General features: G+C 43.0%; 1 protein-coding gene across 3 annotated transcripts in view; it reads left to right on the forward strand.

Annotated features, from left to right (window-relative positions):
• PLCG2 (phospholipase C gamma 2) overlaps positions 1-24,615 on the forward strand; it is a 488,855-nt gene that overhangs the window by 284,275 nt on the left and 179,965 nt on the right. For all 3 annotated transcript variants that reach the window (XM_078669997.1, XM_078669998.1, XM_078669999.1), the window contains exons 17-18: positions 7,783-7,961; positions 9,937-10,137. In XM_078669997.1, the coding sequence (XP_078526123.1) occupies positions 7,783-7,961; positions 9,937-10,137 (380 nt within the window). The remainder of the gene's footprint in view (positions 1-7,782; positions 7,962-9,936; positions 10,138-24,615) is intronic.

Genomic DNA, 24,615 nt, shown 5'->3' on the forward strand with positions numbered 1-24,615 from the left:
TGCTCTTGCTGATGTTAGACGGACCGAGAGTCCAACAAAACGGAGCCGTTCAAACAGAATAGCCCACTAAAAGGTAGAAGAAAATTGGCTTACCTTGGGGGAGGTTGGAATTTCATTTCCACACATCTGTGAATCAGATCCGGCCGAGCCAGGCTTTTGAACACGAGACACGAGTTATGCTGCGGAGGTCACTTTGACGTGCCACGTGACATGACGTTATTCGTGGATATTTTTGAAGACACGGGGCCTGATTGAAACACTTGAGAAGGAGGCGTATTACTGTTGCTGTCTCCCCTGGGTCCTGAATAACAGGTGCCTTACATAATAGGCAGTGTCTGTGATTATTTGACAATTTGTTTTCGCTTCTAAATTGGAAAGGACTATGAAGTGTAGGCTGTTGCTGACCTCAAACTCAAACGCATGCTCAGAGCGGAAAGTCTGTCACAAACTTTAGGAAGGGCTTTTTTTTACCCACCGCCCCTTTCCACCACCACCACCCCTCATAGTCGATGCCAGCCGCGACTGCATACCACAGTACCACACTGAACAGAAGGGAGGACTGGGCAAGCGAAATACCATTACGATAATGTTATAGAATAAAGTGTTGGATTATTTTAAATGACACGTGTGCACAGAAGACAATAAGGACTGTGGCATGTGAGTTAGGATCTTTAAAATGTGCCAGAGCAACATATAGTCTTAGATAGCAGCTTCAAGGACCCATATGTATCTAGATATACAGGCGTAAGCATCGGTGGCTGAGTAGAACGGCAGGCCTTTTAATGGGAGAGGTGTGCTCCGTGTTCTATGAAGTACAAATTCTAATTCTTAGAGGTGTGGGACGTATGATGGGATATAACATTCTGTGTTTTGTGATTGTTGTTGGGGGGTTCATTTTTGGAAGTAATGGAACTGGCTTTCTGAGGCTAGATTTGGTGGTGGGAGACATTTTAAAAAGAGAGGGCAGGTCATTTTAAGAAGTTGCGCTTCCGCTGTTTTCAGCACAAGGTGGCACCGATCAGCTATGAAGGCTTAGAAAGAACTGCTCCAAGGTTTGAAATACTATGTCTAAGCCAGAAGTGGAGGAATGGGCGGTGGAATGTAAAGGTCCAACCAAGACTTGATGTTTAAAAAGAAGAGCGCTTCATTTGGCAGCGTTTAAAGTCACAGATAGTTAATAATGTGTGCATGTGTAATGTGCAGTGCTGCAATAACTTAAGATTTAAAAGTACCCGCTGCAGAGTTTCTTGTGTGTCCAGCTTTCAGCAACAATAAAATTGTAAAGATAACTCTTGTGATTAATATTCCTGCTAGAGAGAGAGCTCAATCAGGAGTTGTATCTAGTGACAGTCTTGACTCCCCTCAAAGTAGCGCTGATGGTTAATATGCCTGCTGGGAAGAACAGATCTGTATTAGATGTTATATCTCTGTATTTCTGTCTCCCCTCTCTCTCTCTCTCTCTCTCTCTCCCTCTCCCTCTCTCTCTCTCCACCTCCCTCTCTCTTACCTCTCCCCCTCCCTCTCTCTCTCTCCTCTATCTCCCCCTCCCTCTCTCTATCTCTTTCCATCCCTCTCTATCTCTTTCCATCCCTCTCTATCTCTTTCCATCCCTCTCCCCATCTTTCTCTCATTCCACTCCTTCCTCTCTCTCATTCTCTTCCTCTGTTTCTCCCTCTACTTCTCTCTTTCTCTTCTTCTGTGACTGTCTCCCTCTCTCTCTCTCTCCCCCTCCCCACGTAAGAAGCATAGCCAGATCTATTGCTGCAGTCAGTGCTTGTTCATGCTCCCAGCTTTTCTATACAATATTTTTGGTCAATGAATGTATTATGCTGAAAGAATGCCTTTGAATACATATGACCGGGTGGGTAACCTGATGTTCTTTAAGGTCATCATCTACTGTTTACTGTGCTTTGAAAGTTGATACAATTTGAATATGTAATGAAAAATGTGCTGTAAAATTCACCATTTTGGTCTGTCGTTTTCCAAAATTTTCTGGGGGGGAGAACCCCCCCCAAACCCCCCTAGTGGCCGTTGCGCTCGCTCGCTGTGCTCGCTCGCTACGCGCTGGACGGAGGCTTGTACGCTACGCGCCGGACGGGGGCTGGTCTGGCAAAATTTGCCAGGGCTGCTTTCAGTTCCCAGTCCGGCCCTGGGGGCCCGGATCCTCTGAGGAACCAACAGTCTTGTGGTAAATCTGAGTGGCTGCCAACACTTCAACCAGGAAGTGTTGGCAGCCATCTTGGGACTCTGCTTCAGCCGAGTCAAACAAAAAACATTACAAATAAGAAAAGGGGGCAGGGTAGGAATCCCCTGACCCCTTAATTGTGGTCCTTGAGTTCCCCCGGGACCCCAAAAGGCAAACAATCTTTTTTTTTGTTCAGCTGGGAGTTGTGATGAATCGATGGGTCCTGCAAAAAAAGCTTCTCTGCAGTTGAGCCCCCGGGTGGGCCAGGTCCCGTGGGCAAACAGGAAAAAAAAAGAAGGGGCACACAGGGCCCCCTCCTTTTGCTCTTTTAAGCCTAAGGGGCCACCACCTCCCCAGGCCTAAACTATTATTAAAACTGGGTGGGGGGCACACGGTCCCCTTCCAGGCCATATACGACCCTGGGGACCACTACCTCCCGGGACCGGCGCATGCAGTTCAAAGGAGGGGCCCTCTTGGAGCCATATTTGGCCCTGGGTACTGCCACTCCCCAGAGCCAGCTCATGCTGTGTTCCTGGGTGCCCATCCCCTGGACATAGATGTTTGCTTTAGCTTAGCATAAACTGTGACAGCTCCCTCCAAGCTAAAGCAAACAATCTGGTTCCAGCGGGCGGGAGCTGGCAAAGTGCTTTCGCCCACAGAATGCAGAGGTTTCATCATCATGAAACAGATTACTCCTGCATGGAGGGAGCTGCCTTTCCAGCAGCTCCCACTGCGCATCAGCAATGCCGGATTCTGCAGGAGTCTGGGAGCCGGCTGGGACTGTGGGGCCTTGAGGCTCCCCTGCCATCCCGTAGGTCGGAAGGGAGCAGACAGAGGCAGCATTAAGGTCAGAAACAAGCAGAAAAAGGCAGTATAAAGGTAAGCAATGAGCTGAAAGAGGCAAGATAAAGGTGAGAAACAAGCAGAAAGCGGCAGCATAAAGGTCAGAAACAAGCAGAAAGAGGCAGAACAAAGGTCAGTAAAGAGCAGAAAGAGGCAAGATAAAGTTGAGAAACGAGTAGAAAGAGGCAGAATAAAGGTCAGAATGGATCAGAAAGAGGCAGAATACAGGTCAGAAATGAACATAAAGAGGCAGAATAAAAGTTCGCATTATGTAGAAAGGCAAAATAAAGGTCAGCAAAAAGCAGAAAGTGCAAAATTAAGGTGAGAAACAAGCAGAAAGAGGAAGAATAAAGTTCAGAAATGAGCAGCAAGATGCAAAATAAAGGTGACAAAACAAGCAGAAAAAGCAAAATAAAAATGAGAATTGAGCAGAAAGAGGCAAAATAGAGGACAGAAACCAGAAGGACAAGGCAAAATAAAGGCGAGAAGCTAGCAGGAAGAGGCAAAATAAAGGTCAGCAATGAGCAGAAAGAGGCTAAATTAATGTGGAAAACGAGCAGAAAGAGGCAGAATGAAGGTCAGAAATGAGCAGCAAGAGGCAAAATAAAGGTCACAATGAGCAGTAAGAGACAAATAAAGGTGCAAAATAAACAGAAAGAGGCAAAATAGAGGTCAGAAACCAGCAGCAAGAGGCCAAATAAAGGTGAGAAATGAGCAGAAAGAGGCAAAATAAAGGTCAGCATTGAGCAGAAAGAGGCACAATAAAGGTCAGCAGTGAACACAAGGTGGCAGAATAAAGGTCAGAAGGAAGCAGAAAGGCAGAATAAAGGTCGAAAACTAGCAGAAAGAGGCACAATAGAGGTCAGAACCAACAGCAAGTGGCAAAATAGAAGGCTGAAAAATTAGCAGGAAAGGCAAAACAGGGGAAGAAAAACAAGCAGGAAAGGCAAAACAGAGCAGAAGAGGCCAGAAACAGAGAACACTCAGACACACCACCCTACACACAGATCTACCCAGACACTCTGACAATCACAGTCTTACTGAGACACTCATGTACTCACTCACTAACTCAGTGCCAATGGTTAGTGGTTACATTTAGAATTATAAAACACTTAGAAATTCACTGCAAAAAAAAAAAAAGGTTACAGGGACGTTATAGTTAGGAAATAGAATTATAAAAAAACATGGATATTCACTGAAATTAACCAAAGGTTTCAAGGACGTTATTGTTAGGCTCAGATTTCACTCGTACAAAACCATTGAAATTCAGCAGTTATAGTTACCTGAGCTAACTATAACTTTTGCCCCCAATGCACTGCTTATGACCTCACATATTACATCACTTATGACATGGTCAGTGACATCACTAATGACATCCCTGATGACATCTCAAATTACATCACTGATGACATCAAGTGAGTGTAAGTGTTTTTAAGAGTTTATGGGTGTTAAACATATAAACAAAACTACTATAAAAGTTAGATTTGTATACTAGTTGTACCACTAATGAATGATACTCTCTCTAACATGTGTAATCTGAGTGGGTGTGTGCCTCTCTGTATCAATGTGTGACTGGGTGTGTGAGTGCATGCATGAGTGACAGTATGTGTGAATGAGTATATTTTTTTACTAGGTCTGTAGGTGCGTGAGTGGTTGTGTCAGTGGTTGTATGGGTGTGTGAGTGAGTGTGTGAGTGATTTTGTGGGTGTGTGAGTGAATGAGTAGCTGTAGGGGTGTTTAAGTAGGTATCCGATTAGCTCTGTGAGTAACTATGCTGGTGAGTGAGTGGGTGTGTCAGTGGCTATTTGAGTGAGTGAGTGGGTGTCTGGATGGCTGCATGAGTGAGTGATTAGGTGTGTAAGTGCCTGTTTGGGAGAGTGAGTGCCTGTGTGAGAGAGCATTTGGTTAATGTGGGAATGCTTGTATGGATGTGTGAATGGGTAAGTGAGTGTGTGGGTGCTTGTATGGGTAAATGGGAGGCTGTATGGGTATGTGAGTGGGTGTTTGAGTGGCTGTATTGGTGAATACATATCTGTGCGTAGCTGTATAGGGGACTGTATGGCTATGTGAGTGACTGTGAATGAGTGTTTGGTTGTATGAGTGGTTGTATGGGTGAGTGAATGGTTGTGTGAGAGGCTGTATAAGTGAGAGAGTAGGTGTGTAAGTAGGTCTAAGGAGGAGAGAGTGGTTGTCTGAGTACTTGTATGGGCCTGTGAGTGGGTATGTGAGTGGTTGTGTGAGTGGGCATTCAAGAGGTTTTATGGGGGTATTAGTGGGTGTGTGAGTGCTTTTGTGAATGATGTCATCAGTGATGTAATTTGAGAGGTCATCATTAATGTCATCAGTAGTGTCACTGACCATGTCATGAATGATGTAATATGTGAGGTCATAAGCAGTGCATTGCGGGCGGTGTACATTATACCTAGCTGAATTTCACTGGTTCTCTACTAGTGAAATCTGACCCTAACTATAATGTCCCTGTAACCTTTGATTTTTTACAGTGAAAAACATAAGTATCTATCTATCTATCTATCTATCTATCTATCTATCTATCTATCTATCTATCTATCTATCTATCTATCTATATATATATATATATATACGACATATCGACATATGTAGGTATAGAGTTATGAATTGCAAATCTATAGTAATCTATATACATTTACCTTCACTATTTAGCAGTCATCAATATTGTGATCATAGTTTTGGGGCAGGTTGCTAGTTATGTCCCCTCAATATTCTAACATAAAGATGGTGATGGTGGTTGTGTCCTAGTCGTTCAAGTAAATCTGTGATCTTTCACATGCAGGCGATGTCTGTTGAGTTGATCTGCGGTCTGTTGAGACCAGATGAGGTCTAGGAGGAGGAAGTGTAGTGTGTTGCTGTGCTAGGGGCTAGCAGCCTGGTAATGAGTATAATGTTTGTTCTTTATTGGGGCTAATTTGCTGATGGGAGTTAGTAGCTTGTATAGACTGACTTCAGAAATAAGAAGTTTTAGCATGTAAACATATTTGTACATACACATGTCCTTATCAAGAATAATCATATAATAAAACAGAATACAAATGTGTAGCAAGCACACTCAAAAGCTGAAATATGTAAAGAGAAATACATCAATATCGCACACACAAAGGCAAATTAGAAATTAACAATGTACTATTGTCTCCCTGGAACATAAGGAAACAGGCATGGCTACAGCTTATCTTAACTCATGAATGTCTCAGATGAGCACAGTCTCAGGTGGCTCACACAAGTGTATGTATGATGCCAGTGCCTCTTCCTAGATTTTAGGCGCAGGGAATAGACGAAAAAACCTCATCACTATGCCATTGTTTCAAGTCAGAAACTATTCCATAGCAATACCTGGATGCCATTACTCTCAGATAAGGGATGATCCAGTGACAGGCAGCCGGTAACATCAGCACCCAGACCACAAGCATAGAAAAGAATACATCCTGGTGCAGCCTCTTAGACTCTGCCCCTCCTAAACATGGCTACCATCATAAAACACCTGTTGCCCTGGAACAAGAGTAAAGATCGGGATGGAAGGGTGCACTGCCTAATAAGAAATGGCATTATATTGCAGCAACATACTCCTCCCCAAACTAGTTTGGGCACCAGTACCCTCCTAAAAAGGGACCTTTCTAAAGAACTATGGGGTTGAGGGACTATTTTAAACTGGAGGGAAAACACTTAAAGTGTGTTGTTCCAGGAAAGCCCCGGGCTGACAGGTAGTTTCTTCTGTTATGCGCAACCATGATAGTTGCATTCCTCACTAAGAGAAGAAAGAAAGACACAGAAGGGTCCTTCCTTCCTGTTCCTCTTCCTCTCTCCCTGAGACTGCATGTGACTGAATTGTGACACACAAAAACCCAGAGCTCTATGCACTTGCACAGAAGAAGTTGTGGATAAACGAAGGAGGCAGGAGGCTGTCCACAATTTGTAGAAACACATTGAATGGGATTATGTATTATTCTCTTCTGAAGGAAGATGTGGTGCGTTAAGCGATGTATTATAGTGAGACCAGGAAGGAGTCTGCCAGTCTAGATATACCACCCCCTTTTCTGAATCGTAGATATAATTATAGGCACACCACTGACAGTCTGCTATTGCCTCTGCCAGGTTTCGCTGGGAACTCCGTCACACATGGTGGAAAATCCGCTGCTCATTTGAGGGTCATCTGCCACTACATCTGGCAAAGTTGACTTCATTAAAACCCACCATTGAAATCGTGGCATACGTCAATGGAAGTGTGAATGTGGTATCCTGAAGTACTGATGAAAAAATCATAGCTAGGGAGACACAATATTTTGTCACTGGTAATGTATGCCTACTTTGAGGGTATATTTGACCAGCAGTGATGGGCACTTTTGGATTATTCACCAGAGTTTTTCACCCCAAAGTCGCTCCTTCTGTTCTAGACTTAGATGATTTAGTGGAGAAACCTCTGCCACCCTAGGAGAACATGGTAGATATATTGTACATTTCCACAGCTGCCTTGGTGGTAGTGATAATTCACCCACATCGGTGCAAGGAAGTCTGTCTGCCAAACTCTAGATAGGGTCATTTGTCCTTCAATTAAATGTTACGATGCATGTGAATTTTAGGCCACCGCTGCCACTCTAAGTGTGCTTGAACAAATCTCTTCTTCAGTTACATTTCTGAAATCTGTGTGCTGGTATGGCAACTCATTGTTTCAAGAGCTAGTAAGATTTTCTGAGTGCTGCTTTAAAGTTGGCATTGTCTCTCAGGATCAGGTAACTACAGACCTGCATCTCAGCGAGAAGTGGTTCCATGGGAAGATGAAGGATGGGCGAAAGACAGCAGAGAAGCTGCTGCAAGAATATTGTGCAGAAATGGGAGGCAAGGATGGCACCTTCCTGGTGCGGGAAAGTGGAGCCTTTCCTAACGACTTCACCCTCTCCTTTTGGTAAGAGTGATTTATGTGTAACACATTGTGTTTTAGAGATAATCAAGGGTGAGGCTTTTCTGTAAGCAAGACTCACAAGTATAATGAGTTAATAGGACAAATGGCCTCCTGACCTAAGGAATTTTATATTGCCTATTAACAATATCGGGTCTCAATGGCATCACTATTGACAGCAAATGTGCTTCAGAGGCATGATCACACAGGGAAGCACACAGTCCTATGACTTTATTAATTTGAGTGTTCATTACCAGATACTGCTCATGTGCAACACATATAGTGCAGCGAATATGGTCAAATTGTGTATCGACTGATGAAACTTGTTCAAGTTTCAATCACTCTTACTCCCCTCCACTGAGATAGCTCAATGTTTGAAAACTCCACCTTTCCTCATGCAAAAGTCCTCAGAGTTTAGGCACTTCTCTTTCCTTCTCATGAGGGTTGTCCATGTTAAAGCACTACACATTTAAGAGAATGTAATGCTTAGTGCCTCATCTAGGGTTCTTGGAGTAGACTTTCAATCTACCAGTCTAGAGAACAAAATACAGACACCACACCAGCAGAGGAAGGTCCAGTGTATTTACAAGTAGAAATCAAAATGTATCCCAATCTGAGGTTGCATTTTCAGAACCTACATTACTATTTTCCATTACTGGCATTGGATTATACTCCCTGACACTACTCCTACAAAACCATAGAGCTGCACTAAATCCCACATGTTAAGGAAAGTAAAATATATACATACAGCACCACATTGTTGTTATGACTGGATGAGATATATAATGCCCAAATCTGGCATTATAAGTCCCCAGGGGGAAGGGACACCTCTAGTCGCACTAATTCCAAGGTTACTCCCTAGTGTATTAACCAGCCAGATTTGGACATTATATATATGTACATATATATATAATATGTATATCACCCAGTCATAACACTAATGCAATGCTGTATGTATATATTTTACTTTCCTTAGCATGCAGATTGAGTACAGCTATATAGTTTAGGAGGAGTTTTAATAGGGAGTAGATATCCTTGGTCCTGATGAAAAGCATTGGTATAGGGCTTAAAACATGTAGAACCTTAGAAACTCTGGAGCATTATTCCCTTGAGTCTCATTTTTTCCCCCATTTTTAACAATACCGACTAGAGGTCCAAATAAAGAATATTTTAGCTACTGGGCAGGTATTCATAAATTTGCACACAAAAAACCACCCCTATTTTTACATCTTGTATTCATCTATTGAATTTACACCTATAAATGCTCCCACGTATCTCGTAGTTCGCAGCATGCCCCATTCCTCAGTGGAACGGGATAGACCTAATGATGAAGCATGCCACCAAGAATGAAACCCTGGTGGGTGAGGGTTATCTAAAGAAAACATTCTGTTTTCCAAGCAGAAGTGGAGGTCTAGTCCATAATTGATGGACGGACTCTTTTTGGTTCTTTGATAATATTGACAGGAGGACAAGTCACTCTGTTTCTTCCCTCTGGCCGCCACCTTGTGATTTTTGTTTTTAAATGGTTCAGTGATGGTTAGGGGGCACCATGGGTGCCCTCCAGACCCCATACCAGGGGACCAGGGGAGAAATTGACCCTGCTAGGGGCCCGCAAAGTCACTTTCCGCCTGCCTTTTCATGGCGAGTGAACAGCAATGAAAGGGCAGACGGTGGTGCCTGAGCAGGCTCCAGCCTTATTGTAGGGATTACTGACCCTCCAATTCACAGCGGATGGTCCCTACGCCCGTCACATCGTAATGCGGCAGGGGGGCTTCAGGGGCAGATATAGGTGGGTCTGACACCGACGTACCATTGGTGTCGGACCCGCCGACACTGTAATAAGCTCCTAAGTTGTTGAAATGGTTTAATTTATTCACTGACAATATTCACACCGGGTGGTACTGGTGGCTAGTTTATCACTGAATTGATAAGTGCTTCCCATAAATCCTTGACCCACTTTTCCTCTTTTCCTCTCATCCAGGCGCTCCAACAGAGTGCAGCACTGCCGGATCCGTTCAGATATGGATGGAGATAAAGTGAAGTACTACTTGACAGACAACCTCCTGTTTGACAGTGTATATGACCTCATCAATCACTACCGGGAATTGCCCTTCCGATGCGCAGAGTTTGAGCTGCGCCTCACCGAGGCTGTGCCCAATCTCAACCCTCATGAGTCTAAATGGTAATCGTCAGCTAAAGGAATTTGATTTCATGGTGTTTTGATATTTCATTGGTCTTGGTCTTTACACAGGGCAAAAAACAAGGGTTTTTAGAAAGAAGGGGATGGGCGCTCAGCTAATGTCGACGCCAGATTAGTAAGATTGTTAGTAGTAGGTGTTGGTGCATATAAGCGAGGGGATAAGCCCTATAACCCCTCAAGACGTCTGTTGAAAGAACATACGTGTATGAACATAGAAGCATGATGCCTATTGCACACAACAAGAGAGTAATTCCTTCTCTATTTCGTAAGTCCGTGTCTCAATGGACACCTTAACATCAAATTAAATAATTATAGCTGTCAGAAATAACATAAAATCTTGAACGCAATCTGTAAAGATTCTTCTTTAATATCCTTTGCAGCCAGCCGACACGTGTTTCGTCACATAATAGTGCGACTCCTCAGGGCTGTACATTTCAATCGAAAGGAAAAAGTTCGCTTGGCCGGTGATAATTCCAACCCGGCTGGGCTCTAGACCAAATGAAACGAGTCGGTTTCAAAGTGGGATGAAATGGGTTCCGATAAATACTTGAGTGTGAGTAGTTCCCAATTTACATCCAATGCAGTGTTGCAATATTTCGGAAAAGTTGCGTCGCGAAGAGTACAGTATCCGGAACATGGTGACAACGCTCGGCGTTTTAGAGGCAGCCCGCGAAATACCGGAAAAATACAATTCGGATTCGTATTGCATGAAGCACACCCCCTTCCACCTTACATTGTCGCGGCTGCCAGCATTTCCTACAGAGAGATTCATCATTTATTAGCTCCAAGAACTGTACTCTTCGCGACGTAACTTTTCCGAAATATTGCAACACTGCATTGGATGTAATTTAAGAACTACTCACACTCGAGTATTTATCGGAACCCATTTCATCCCACTTTGAAACCAACTCGTTTAATTTGGTCTAGAGCCCAGCCGGGTTGGAATTATCACCGGCCAAGCGACCTTTTTCCTTACGATTGAAATGTACAGCCCTGAGGAGTCGCACTATTATGTGACGAAACACGTGTCGGCTGGCTGCAAAGGATTCTTTACAGATTGCGTTCTAGATTTTATGTTATCTCTGACAGCTATAATTATTTAATTTGATGTTAAGGTGTCCATTGAGACACGGATTTACGAAATAGAGAAGGAATTACTCTCTTGTTGTGTGCAATAGGCATCTTGCTTCTTTGGTCTTTACACAGCCCCCTGACTAGAGAAATGAATGCTGTTTTTACAAGCCAGCGATGTTTTATTTGTTGCCTTGGAATGACAAAATATGAGAATTTTTATTTTATTTTACTTTTTGTTGCAATGAAAGGGCAGACGGAAAGAGACATTGTATTTCCTATGGTGGTGCCTGAGCAGGGTCCGGCCTTATTGTAGGGATTACTGACCCTCCAATTCACAGCGGATGGTCCCTACGCCCGTCACATCGTAATGCGGCAGGGGGAAAATGCCAATATGTTATTGAGAAAAGAAGCAAAAAAACGAAGCTTATTACAGAAAAATCTTGGAAAGCAACCACTTGTCCTAACAAGTGGTTGCTTTCCAAGATGTTTCTGTAAGAAGCTTCGTTTTTTTGCTTCTTTTCTCAATAACATATTGGCCTTTTTTTTATCTAAGATTCTGCCATATTGTCATCCCATGCCCTTCAATGTTAGACTAGGATAAGACCATCCCAAGGAATGTTTTCCCTGAAGATTGCCACTCCAAATGTATGTGTGTTATCACTGCCCAAACCCATATCTTTTGTTTCGTGTCTGCCTCCCACATCCCAGAGTCAGATTGAAGGTCACTCATCTGTTTCACCTCAGACAGATGTAAGCCCCTCCCCTAAGTATCATGGACCCCTCACCTACATCTCTCAGTGATTCACCTGTCAATCTTTATTTTGTCCCTGGCGGTCAGGCCCTGCTCCATAACAGTTTTGGAAGGGTAGAGATGCATATGTATATTCATATTTTGTTTAAGATAATGCATTGTACATCACTAGAAAATGTAAGGCCAAAGAACTGTGTATTGTGAGTAGGTGCCACCCTATTTTCTGATATATCTTCTCAATATGTTGCCAGGGTACGTTGGACGCTTTGTCATGTCCATCTTATAGAATACTTCACGCCAACCAATTGACCCAAGTGTTTTTTAATAATGAGTTTCCTACATACACACCCTTTTTGAGGCAACTTTTCACTGGGGCATTACATATACTTTTGAAGTGTAACTAAACGTTTTAAAAAAAACTTACCGAGCTCTACAAAAATGAAGTGAGTGAGTTAGAATATTGCGAGCACTGCGCAACACATTTCTGGAAGCGGGTGAAATTGCTGATATGCACAAAACAGTTTTTAATTGATTTTACAATTGCTGAGTTTTGCAACTGAAGTTAGCGAACAAGCAAAGGTGAGCTTGTGTACTTCTGCATGTAAGAGCGGGTCACAGACTGAACACCATCTTTGTAGCATTCTAGTCAACCGATAGAGGAGGTAACCCCGCACTATTTAAGACTGATGCAAGCGCAGATGCGCTAGTATTGCGAGCACTGCATCACACAGATAGCCAGAAGTGGATGAAATTGCTGATTTGCACAAAACTGTTTTTAATTGATTTTACAATTGTTACTCTGAAGTTAGCAAACAATCAAAGTTGATCTGGTGTACTTCTGCACGTAAGAGCATGTCACTGACTGTATGTCGTCTTTGTTAGCGGTCTAGTCGACCGATAGAGGAGGTAACCCCTCACTATTTGTGACCGATGCAAGCGCGGAAGCACTAGTATTGCAAGCACCGTGCCACACACAGTGCTGGAAGCGTGTGAAATTACTGATTTGCACAAAACAGTTCTTAATTGATTTTACAATTGTTGCACTGAAGTTAGCAAACAAGCAAAGGTGAGCTGGTGTACTTCTGCATGTAAGAGCGGGTCACGGACTGAACGCCATATTTCTTAACGGTCTAGTCAACTGATAAAGAAGGTAACTCCTCACTATTTGAGACAGATGCAAGCACGAACAGGCACCGGACACGCACAGCAGGTGCGATGCACTCAAGGCAAGCCCGTCTGCGCCCGTCCGCGTACCGGTCACATACAGCGCCAGCCATGCTTCCGGTTTGAAGGAAACCACTAATGGGCCAAGCCGCTGCAGATAGGTGAGGGAACAACTCCTGGCACTGGCTAAGCCAGGGGGTGGTGAAACCGACCTCTCGGTGCCTGTCAATCGAAGAATAGTACCTAAGGTTGATAGAGATCGTAGGTCACCCAACCAATAATTTCACCATATAGTTTTCGGGCCCGTGAATTTCAGTTCAACCTATACATTAATCAGATGACCTACCAATTCTTCTACCAGTAACCCTGGTTCCTACCTATTTATTTCTATTGTACCTGACTTACCAATCCACCGTTGCAGGTACCTAAGATCCACAATGGATCAGGGAGCTAGCTGTAAAAGAAAGGCAGGCAAAATACAAAACACAACTTATTTCTATTCCGCATTAAACTATCACAGACAACTGGGAAGGTTTAAAAGTTTATCTAGAAATCAGGTTCGGAAATTAGCAAGTTTACAGTCAAAAGGCAATCAATAATCAAGATAACGGAAAGAACATAGCCATAGAGGAACAGTGTCAGGGCAACCATTTATGAGTCTTCAAGAAATTTATAACAAATGTGATATGCTAAATAGATTTCGAGATTGGATCATGAACCTAGAGTTTTTACTGTTTGGGAAAAATACTGCAAGGTATGGACTGGAAATCCTATACATCTATAGGAGGGGGAAAATTTGGAACACGCTATAGTTCTAGTATCTTGCGAAAAATCAGATTTCAGGAGAAATTTATATACCACAGTTATATTTCATAAACAGTATGGAGAGAAAATGTGTTCTAAAAGGTAGGGAAACATAGGAACATGCTAAGGAAAATATGCTGTATGACTTTTATAAACAGGTTGCGGAAAGCATGGAAAATTAACATATGCAAAGAAATGTCTTTATTAAAGCAAAGACAGAAATGTAGAAGATGCAGTTTAGAGTTTTCGCACTATATTTACCTAGAAAGGTGTGCAGACCAACCCTGGCCACGGATCAGTCAAGGACAGGAAATACCCCAAGGAAGGACAATCATCTATGGGACAACAGGTGCAGAATGGACACCCCAGGACCGTACAGGATAACCAGATTAGGATCAGGACAGGACCACCAAGGCACGACCAGCACCCGCAGTTTGGAAGCAACGCCTGCGCTCCACCCTCTCTGCAGTTATCGGTCAGAACCCCGATTGGGTTAGCGAACACCCCAGCAAAGTGCTCCGCCAGCACTTAAGGTTTAGTAAAACCTTTAAAGTCTAAGGTCAAATTCGGACAGAGTGCTCCGCAGCGCTCTGTATTCAGTCCCCTATTGAGTGCGTTGGGTCAGTGACAGGTCAGCTATTCAGACAAGTCGGACAATTTCTCTTGCTGAACCTAGGCTAGATATACTGTTTTCGGGTCAGTGTACCACCCCCCAATGTTGCAAAGTGTCAGAATCCCCAATTTCGATTGGTCCACAAGTAGGATAGGCTAACACACCAATCAGAACAAACTTCTACAAGCTTAGTTTTGCATCTTAAGGAACCGCCTAGCAGGTTTGGGTTCCCATGCGATAATCTGCAGAAGACAATGAAAGAATAACATATGTATCGATTGAGGGACAGTCTAGCTCCATCCCGCTGGGTCGCAGGTCGCTTTCACAGGTGCATCTTGACTGTGTCTGCCAGCTGGCTGAGTTCCACTGTTCAAGGCTAACTTCTCCCTGGCTGCGTGACATGCGCAGAAGGGACCTTCAAAATGGTTCTCGTCTCATTCAGACCCCCCAGTTATCGCAGTACATGAAAAGTAAGCGAAAACAAATTAAAACATAGAAATAAATGAATTTACTGCATATCATGATTTTGTACTTATGGTTTCTCACTGTAAAAATATACTATGTGAGTATAGATTAGTGCAACACACAATAACACGCGAGCATCTGCGCAAGCTTCACCATGTGAGTATTTCAGGCAGCCATATTAGCAGCAAATACGCATGCGCACATTTTCCCACCACAACTGCGACTACGTCACGTCACGTGAGTGTGAGTGTGACTAACGCATGCGCAGTAGTAAATTCCCAAGCGACGGCCATTTTAACACAAGGATTAATCGTATAAGTAAAACACATAAGCAAGCATCACTAAGATACATGTATACCCAAAAATAAAAGAAATTAGTAAGACATACAATTTTGGATTACAGAGTTATACATAAATCGAGGTTCTTGATCTCAGCAAGTCGTGTAATGTGCGAAATCTTGCTTCATCAATCCCCTCTTTGATGATATTTACTATCATCACAACTTAATGGAACCAGATTTCTCACACTTTGTGCAGTTCAATTTCTTCCAACATCCTATTCAATTTCTCTTTCACATCTTTATTAGGGTGAGAATTTTTCACCCTTTTATAAATCTGATTATTCAAGTCTTCCAATTCTAGTTCATCCACACTCCGTTTCACACCTCTCTTATTCACAGTGTATCTCTTCGTGTGTTTGCGACATTTGCAGCAGACAAATATGAGAAAAATGATGAAACCTATCACTCCAATTGGCATCAGTACCTTGAACAATAAACTTTTACCTAAATTAGCAAACCAATGACCTACATTGGAGAGACCATCGACAAGTCTCTTCCAGGCACTGTCAACCTCTAGTGGTTTGAGTTCCTTTTCCAAATTAGTAATGTTTTTCACATATCTTTTGATCTGTACACTTTTGTCCGGAATGTAAGTGCAACAATGTTGCGCCTTCAACATCCGGCAGACTCCGCCCTCTTTTGCTAATAAGGTGTCAAGCGCAAGTCTGTTCTGCAAAACCATTGATCTGATCGCAACCATTTCGGTATTGACCAGCAGGAATCCATGAGCTGTGTCAGTAGACAACACATCCACTATTGTGGATAATTTGCAAATTCTGTGTGTATTCAGAACCACTCCCACTCCAGGTATCAGTGCACTAAAAATACTACCCATTATTTCACCTACGCTTTCTCTTTTACTAAGCACTAAGCCATTAGTGATTTCATTGCTTCCAGCAATTTCTTTCACATGGTATATTTTCGGGAAAACAATGCCAAAGTAGCAGCTTCCATACCAGTGATCCGGCAATTTGAAATAAGCCTTGTTTCCACATATATAATAAATTCCGGGAAACACAGGTTCTGACCCATTTTTGAAACCCCAACCTCCAATTACCTTGTAATTGTGTTCACATTGACTGGAACCAATGAAAATGTTATTATAATAACTAGTCTTTTCGTGATGAAGACAGAGTTTCCCTTTCCTTTCGAAATCCAGCAACAAAGCAGGACCACTCCCACCATTTGAGGTGCTTTCCATGTTTTCAGCCCATTTAGGAGTTTTCTGTCTCTTATCATTTGCCTTTCTTTGGAAACTCTTCTTTGCCATGTTTAAAAACACCTTTTCTTGTTCATGTAATGAACAAGTCAAGTTATCTCTGTGTGCTTCATTTAAGTCTATGGTACCTATAGTCAGAAAGTATTCTCCCATATAACGTGTAACGTCACTTTTAGTATGTACAGGATTCAAGTTTCCACATATGGGAAGTTCAGAAAATATCACGTCTGAGTTAGAATAGTAGTACTGTAACGGTCCTCTTTTGTAAAATAAGCTTGCTAATATACTACAGGAAATTCCATAAGTCAAGGGTAGGTGATGGTAAGTCACGCCTTCAGCTACAGAAGTAGGTAGCTTCATGCAGACATAGCAGTCTTCTATTTCCATAGTTTCTACATAGTGCACTAAAAGATTAGCGAAAACATTTAACTGTGTCTGGTTTTTAACTCCATGATAATGTAGTCCTTCCTCATATGATGCCTCTAAGTCTCGTTTGGTTTGTCTGAGTGCTTTTTCACGTCTTTCTACACGTCGTGTTGTCAGTTCTTTAGTGTCAGTGGTCACAGTCTGAGTAGGGTCAATATTAGTATTTTTGCTCACCATATAAGGAATGAAAACTGTTAGTCCTATCCAAATTATTATCACTATAACTATGCTACATATACATACTCTGCAGCATGTTTTGCAACAACTGCGTCTAGGCCTTCCATTCACGTTTGAATCAGACATTTTCGTTCAGAAGAAGATTTCCCAACCCCTCTTTGTAACTCTGCACAGGTAGCTTACCCTGCACAACTTCAGGTTGGTTCGTCTTCCTCAGCAGAATAATCAGCTGTCTGTTCTTCGTTACTTTCGTCAGTAATATCAAGATCTTCAAACTCTTCTAACACTAGATATGTCCATTCAGGATCTTGATATTTTTCGTTCAGTCTTTTTATTCAGTCACTCCGTCTTTTGGAGCTTTCTCCAGCCTTTTCGATAACACGGGGACTTTTCCTTCTTTCTGCAAGTTTTTCTTCTACTGTTTTTATTCTCAGTCTCAGGTTCTTAATATATCCTGGTTCAATATTTTTCTTTTTCTTGAGTCTTTTAGCTGGCACTGCGATTTGGCTTTCTTCTAATACTCTTTTATTTTCGTTTGTTTGTGGCACTTCTATCTCTGTCTCTTCCCTTCCTGTCTGACTAGTTCCAGGTCTTGTATCTATTTCTTCTGCCTGGTTACTAAGCTGGCCTGGTTCAGGGGAATTTTTGTTTTGGCTCTCGAATGTCTCTATTTCTGAGTCCTGAACACGTTCTTCTATTTCTATCTGATCCTGTTCAAGCACTTTGATCTCTTGATTTTCTTCTGCTCAAACTTTTGTACTAGTTCTAATCTGTCCCTTTTCAGTTTCAGGAGTTTGTGGAGGTGTGTCAATCACCTGTTCTGTCCCTGTCTGACCTTCCTCTTCTTCCTCAGATTTGACGTGAATCTCAATGATCTGAGGGTCTTCGCCTGTGCCTATCTCTTCCTCTCTATTCCACTCTCTATCTTCTTGGGTTCGCTCTCTTGTTCTGATTGGGTCTTCGGTTAGGTCGATTATGGGTATCCAATCATCTTGGCTGGTGCTCAGTTGTTCGTCATCAGCTACTTCAGGACCAACGTCTGCAGACCCCTCAGCTGGACAACCTTCAGCGCCTTTTTTCTCATCTGGAATCACCTTCTGTGTATGGCTGGCATGGATACACTTGGGCACGCCTGCACACTTCACCGCTGTCGTGGTCACCAGTATTATTTGGCGTTTTTCTCCCCACCTCGGTGCAAGGCAACTCGAACGAGTATGTTTCTTTATTCTGACCCAATCGCCAGGGACCAATTTGTGGACTGGAGTCGTTGGATTGGCGACGGCGTCTTCTCCAATCTGGCGAGAGATAGAACGCACTTGGTCACCTAGTTGCTTGCAGTACTCAAGTACCAAATCATCAGAAATGTTTAACAGTTTGTATCCTGGTACCCATGCTTGTCTCATCACTCTTCCCATCAGGATTTCATGGGGGCTCAGGCCTGTTTTTCGGTCTGGAATACTTCTGAGTCCCATCAGAACAAGAGGCAAGGCATTTATCCAGTACATGCCAGTAGAATTACACATCTTTGCTAATCTCGATTTTATAGTGCCATTTATTTGCTCTACTACTCCAGCAGCCTCTGGACGATATGCACAGTGCAGCTTTTGTGTGATTCCGAATGCTTTGCAGAGCTGATCGATTACCTCATTCTGAAAATGTCCGCCTCTATCTGATTCAATAGTGACTGGAACCCCGAACCTAGGTATCAATTCCTTTAGTAACAATTTGGCTACTGTTATGGCGTCACTCTGTTTGGCAGGGTAGGCTTCCACCCACTTTGAAAACAGGCAGACAATGACAAGGACATATCTTTTTCCCTCACAACGAGGCATGGTGATGAAGTCAATCTGTATTCTCACAAAGGGACCCCCTGATTTTGCAATTTTCCCCAGTTGAACTACTGTTCTTTTGCCAGCGTTGAACTGCTGACATGTCAAGCACCTTTGGCAGAGTGATTCTGTTACTTTCCTGAACTTCGGATTGTACCATGTTTGTTGGAAAACCAGAACCATGGCGTCCCTACCAGTGTGTGAATCTCCATGTATCAGTCTGGCCATAGAAGCAAGCAGATGTCTAGGCAACACAGGCATACCATTTGGGCCCACAATGACACCATCCTCACTTCTTGGTCGACAACCAAGTTTCCTCCACTTTTCTTTCTCTTCTGATGACACAGCATGCTGCCAATCTCTCACCTCATCCCATGTAGGCACCTCTTCAAACACCATAAGTTGGCAGCTGTTTCCAGGTCCTCCCAGTTTGACATTTACAGACATGCGATTTATTGCACAATGTCTGGCCACTTCATCAGCAAAATTATTTCCCAATGATACATGGTCAAGGCCCTTTTTATGAGCAGCACATTTGACCACTGCCAATTCTTTCGGTAACTGTATGGCCTCCAGTAAATCTTGTACAACTTTCCCATTTCTAATGGGTGTACCTGATGAAGTCAAAAATTCCCTCTGTAGCCACAACTGGCCAAAGTCATGCACAACCCCATAACAGTACTGACTATCAGTATATACTGTTATTCTTTTGTTTTTCCCAATTTTGCAAGCTCTTATCAATCCAACCAATTCGGCTACTTGTGCAGACTTTATTCCATATAAACAGGATGCTTCTTTAATGCTGTTTAAAGTGACTACAGCATAGGCAGCACTTAGGCCCACCAGTTCGTGTCGTATACATGAGCCATCTACATACAGCTCTTCATCGTTAACAGGCAAAGGAGTTTCTTTAATGTCTGGGCGTGGTTTAGTACTGAATTCTGTCAGGTCAATGCAATCATGCTCGTTCTCCCCCCGTCTTCTACAACCATTGAGTCAGGGAGTAAGGTGGCTGGATTCAGGATATTACACCTAGTAATGACTACATTTGCAGCACCCACGAGAATCCTCTCGTATTTAGTCAGCCGACTAGGGGTGAGATACTGAGTTTTCGTTCGGGTCAACAAAATCACAGCTGCATGTGGAACATACACAGTTACAGGATGTCCCATTACAATGGATTCACTTTGTTCTAAACTCGTGCAGGTTGCAGCTACTGCTTTCAGTCATCCGGGTAATCCAGCGGCTACTGGATCCAAAGTGGCAGAGAAATATGCCACTGGACGTCTAGTCAAACCATGCTCCTGAGTTAAAACTGACAATGCACAGTTGTCACGTGTGTCACAGAACAGTGCAAACTCCTGAGAATAGTCAGGCATCCCTAAAGCAGGGGCTGTACACAGGCAGTCTCGTAATTTAGTGAATGCTGTTAAGCTCTCATCATCCCATTCAACTGGGTCCTTTGCTCCTTTCTTTGTCATTTTTATCAACGGCTTTGCCAAGACTGCGAATCCCACAATCCATTGCCTGCAGTAACCTACAACCCCAAGGAACATTCTGATCTCTTTCTGAGTATGGGGTAACTGCATCTTTTGAATTATTCTGACTCTCTCTGAAGTGACTTTTCTGATGCCTTTTTCGATCTGGTGCCCCAGATATTTCACTGACTTTGAACAGAACTGCAATTTTTCAGGGGCCACTTTATGTCCCTTTTCACCTAGGTGATTCAGCAAGGCAATGGTGTCAATCACACAATCTCTATGACTTTTAGACGCCACCAAGAGGTCGTCTATATATTGCACCAAAACAGACTTTCCAGGTAAGACTAAGGATTCGAGGCACTTTTTCAGGATCTGATTAAAGATAGAGGGGCTCTCTGTGTACCCCTGGGGGACACGATTCCAAACATACACGTGACTGTCGAAAGCAAATGAGAAAAGAAATTTGCTATCTGAATGCAATGGGATTGAAAAGAATGCATGACATAGGTCTATCACAGTGAACCACTCAGCATCCCAGGGAATCTGATACAAGATTACTGCTGGGTTCGGGACAATAGGACAACAAGGAACCACAATTTTGTTTACCTTTCGCAGGTCCTGCACTACTCTGTACTTGCCACTAGGTTTCTTGATTCCAATTATGGGAGAGTTACACGGACTACTCATTACTTCTTGTATGATGTCTGCTTCTAGCAATTTTTGTATTTCAATCGCAACTCCTGCTCTCACTTCGGCACTCATTTTATATGGCTTGGTATTGGGGTAAACTGCATTTTCTTTCATGGCTATTTGTATGGGGTCTACATTTGCCATCAATCCTACATCCTTTCCAGTAAAGTCCCATACTTCTGATTTCACTGTCTTTTGAAGTTCTTCGGGTAAGTCTTGTACAGTCATTCGTTTAATTTCTGAGTCAGGTCTGATTAACATTAATTTATAGATGCCATCCTCATCTGGGGTTTGAATTTCGACGCCTTTTGGTGTGCAAAAGATGGTGCAGTTCATTTTGCACAACAAATCACGTCCCAGTAAGTTTACTGGACTGGTATCACACACTACAAACCTATGCATTTCTTTAAAATTCCCTATTGTGATCTCCATGGGCTCAGTAACTGGGGTACTAATCAATTGATTAGATACACCCACTACTTGGATTGCTTCTCTCGAGAGGGGTAGGTTTGGAACGTCCGCTGTTCTCACAGTAGAACGGGTAGCACCAGTGTCCAATAGAAAGGTGACATCATTTCCATCAACCTTTCCTTCAATGTATGGCCCTGACTGGTCTACCGGCAAGGAGGCGCCAAGAACACACTCCTTGTCCTCCCTTCTCAGGCCCCGTCAGTATTGATCGTCACAGAAAAAGGTATCATTCAACAAAAACTGCGAAGTTGCTGCATTTCTATTTTCATCGCCTCCCCAGATCTCTATGTCATCACCCTGTGGTGATTTTCCCTTATAATTTGGCTTTGGCGCTCGGGGCAATTGACTTGCCTTTACCTGATGCTGAGTCTTTCTTGGTTTTTCATTCTGCGTCTGTGGAGTCAAATCAGGGGTTTGGGTATTATCATGCTGTAAATATGGACACTCGTCTCTCCAGTGCCCGATTTCTCCGCACTGGTGACAGGGAAATTTCTTTTTAGCTTCTTCTCTGCTCATTTTTACCTTGGGCTTCCCTCCACCCCCAGAACCTTGATTTTGGGTATTCTTATTCATTTTACTTAATTGCTTTTCCTGCTGCTCGGCTAATTTTACTTGTGCCCACATCACTTTCTCCTTCAAAGCCTTTCGTTTGTCTGCCACCTCGTCCTCACAATACTTTGCGTATCGCAAAACTTCATCTATTTTTTTGGACTGCCAACAGATTTTATTGTCTTTGATCCACTGGCAAATTTCAGGTCTTAAACCGTTTACAAACCTGTAAATGAAGTGGGTCATGTCCTTTATCTCGATGTTGTCTATACCACTGTACGTTTTAAACACTTGTAACAATCTTTCATAAAAGGAGTGCACAGTCTCATCCCTTTCCTGCGTGGTTCTATCTATCTTTGTCCAATCAGTTTCCTTCGCAGGCACCTTTTGCTTTAGGTGTAAAATCACCTGATCATATTTTTTCATTACTTCATCAGAGGGTGCTCCTGTGTTAGGATCCCTCGTGTATTCCTCACTAGGCCAAGCTATGGCGATCTTACACTCGGTCCATAGATCTACAGGAACCACTATATCAAAGAACCCATCTAAATCTTTCCACAGGCATTTCTGTACCCTTACAAACCTTTCCACCTGCCGGTACCAATCCACAGGTTTCTCTTGTAATTTTGGGAAATCATTTGTAAAGGACACAATATCCTGTCTGTACCATGGAACATGCACGTATTTTCCACCTGGTACTTCCCGCATAGGACATAAATGCTCTGGTTTATCAGCTTCTTTTAGCACGAACTGAGGAGTCACTTGTTTGGATCTAGCCTCATCTTTCTTTTTGGCCCACCTGGCTTTCCATCTGTCCACATCTCCCCATTTCTGTAATACTGTCAATAATTCTTTGACCTGTGCCTTTTTCCCTGACATGTTCAGGTTTTCCAGATCCTTGTCTGAGAAATCTGCTCTGTACGGTTTTTGCAAAGGTTTTGATTTCGAGATATCTATTCCCATACTAGCGGCAGTGTCAGTTAGTTTTTCATGGAGTACTCTGGCATTTCGAGTTAGGCTCTTGCAGATAAACAACAGCTCTTCTTCCGAGTAGGTATTTAGTCTGTCTAATCCTACATTTCCTGCCATAAGTTCTTCTATTTCTACTCTCAGTTTGTAGAGATCTAGAGGTTTCGACTGAAGAGTTTGTTTTTCTAATTCTCGACTCCATCTCTCAATTTCTTCAGGAGTTACTACCGTGACGCTCTTAGTACCTGAAGCTGATTCCATTTGAATCTCCCTCGTATTGAAAGGATTATGTCTTTTCTGCATCCTTTTTCTTGTTTCCCTAATGGGCAGATCCATTAGCGAAACTTCCGACTCACACTCACTTGTTAAGTCATCTACAATTAAGGGCTCTGATCTCGGTTGGGCTACAACTGGGGTAATAACTGGAGTTCTTGGACTTCCCTGTCGGTCCCCATACAATGGAACTACTGGTCCAATAGTAACCGGGATTGTTAAGGACTCAGGACTTGCATTTAACTGGGAAATCTTCTGAATTATTTCAGCTCTTTGCTTAGCTAGTGCCTCTCGTTCTCTGTCCTCCAATATCCTTTCGACTGAATTGTCATGTAACACTTGTGGGGTTAAAGTTGGAGCACAACTCGGGACAGTGGGATGTGTCTCTCTGGGTCCTTCACCATAACTAGGTCTTGGGTGCAAAGTACCTGTGCCTAGGGATCTTGGTTCTTCCTCATATAGAGGGTTTAGGAACGGCATTCCTGAACTGGATGGTCTTGCCTCACCTTCGTAGGGAGATCTGGGAAAACAGTCTCTTTCGCGCGTGTATCTCGTTTCCCCACCAGCGGGTATTCTAGGATAACTATCTCTAGCATCTATGGGTCCTAGACTCTCAGTATAGGGAGGTATATGACAACTCCCTCCTACACTTGCGGATCTGGCCTCTTCCTGGGGCGGAGGTCTTCGAGAATTATCCCCTTCACTAGAAGGTTGGTGTCCTTCATTATAAGGAGGTGGACTTCTCATAAACATGTCATCTAACAATTCGTCATCCGATTCTCCAATGGGCACCCAGTGTTTACATTTCTCTGTTATCTTTTCCCCCCCAGGAGGACCACCCGTTGGCATCATTGGAAACAGTCCCTCTACAATCATATTCTGTCTCCACTGCTTCATCTTTTTGTCTCTGGTCTCTTGCTTCAATTTCGGATAACATTTTGTAAGCCCTTTATCCATTCGGGGCTTGTCCCTTTCAAAAGCCTCGATTTCCCATTCCTCTAGTGCTTCGTACTGCGTTAATCCAGGTCTGGGATGGAAATCATTCAATCGGGTTCTCAAATTAAATAAAATTCTGCCATTGAATGTACCCTCTAACGGAAAAGCCAATATTCCGTCATCCTTTGTGTATTCCGCCCAGTTTTCCAACCATACACATGAGTGGTA

Source organism: Lissotriton helveticus, chromosome 12 (genome assembly GCF_964261635.1).
Source record: "Lissotriton helveticus chromosome 12, aLisHel1.1, whole genome shotgun sequence".
NCBI classification, from domain to species: Eukaryota; Metazoa; Chordata; class Amphibia; order Caudata; family Salamandridae; genus Lissotriton; species Lissotriton helveticus.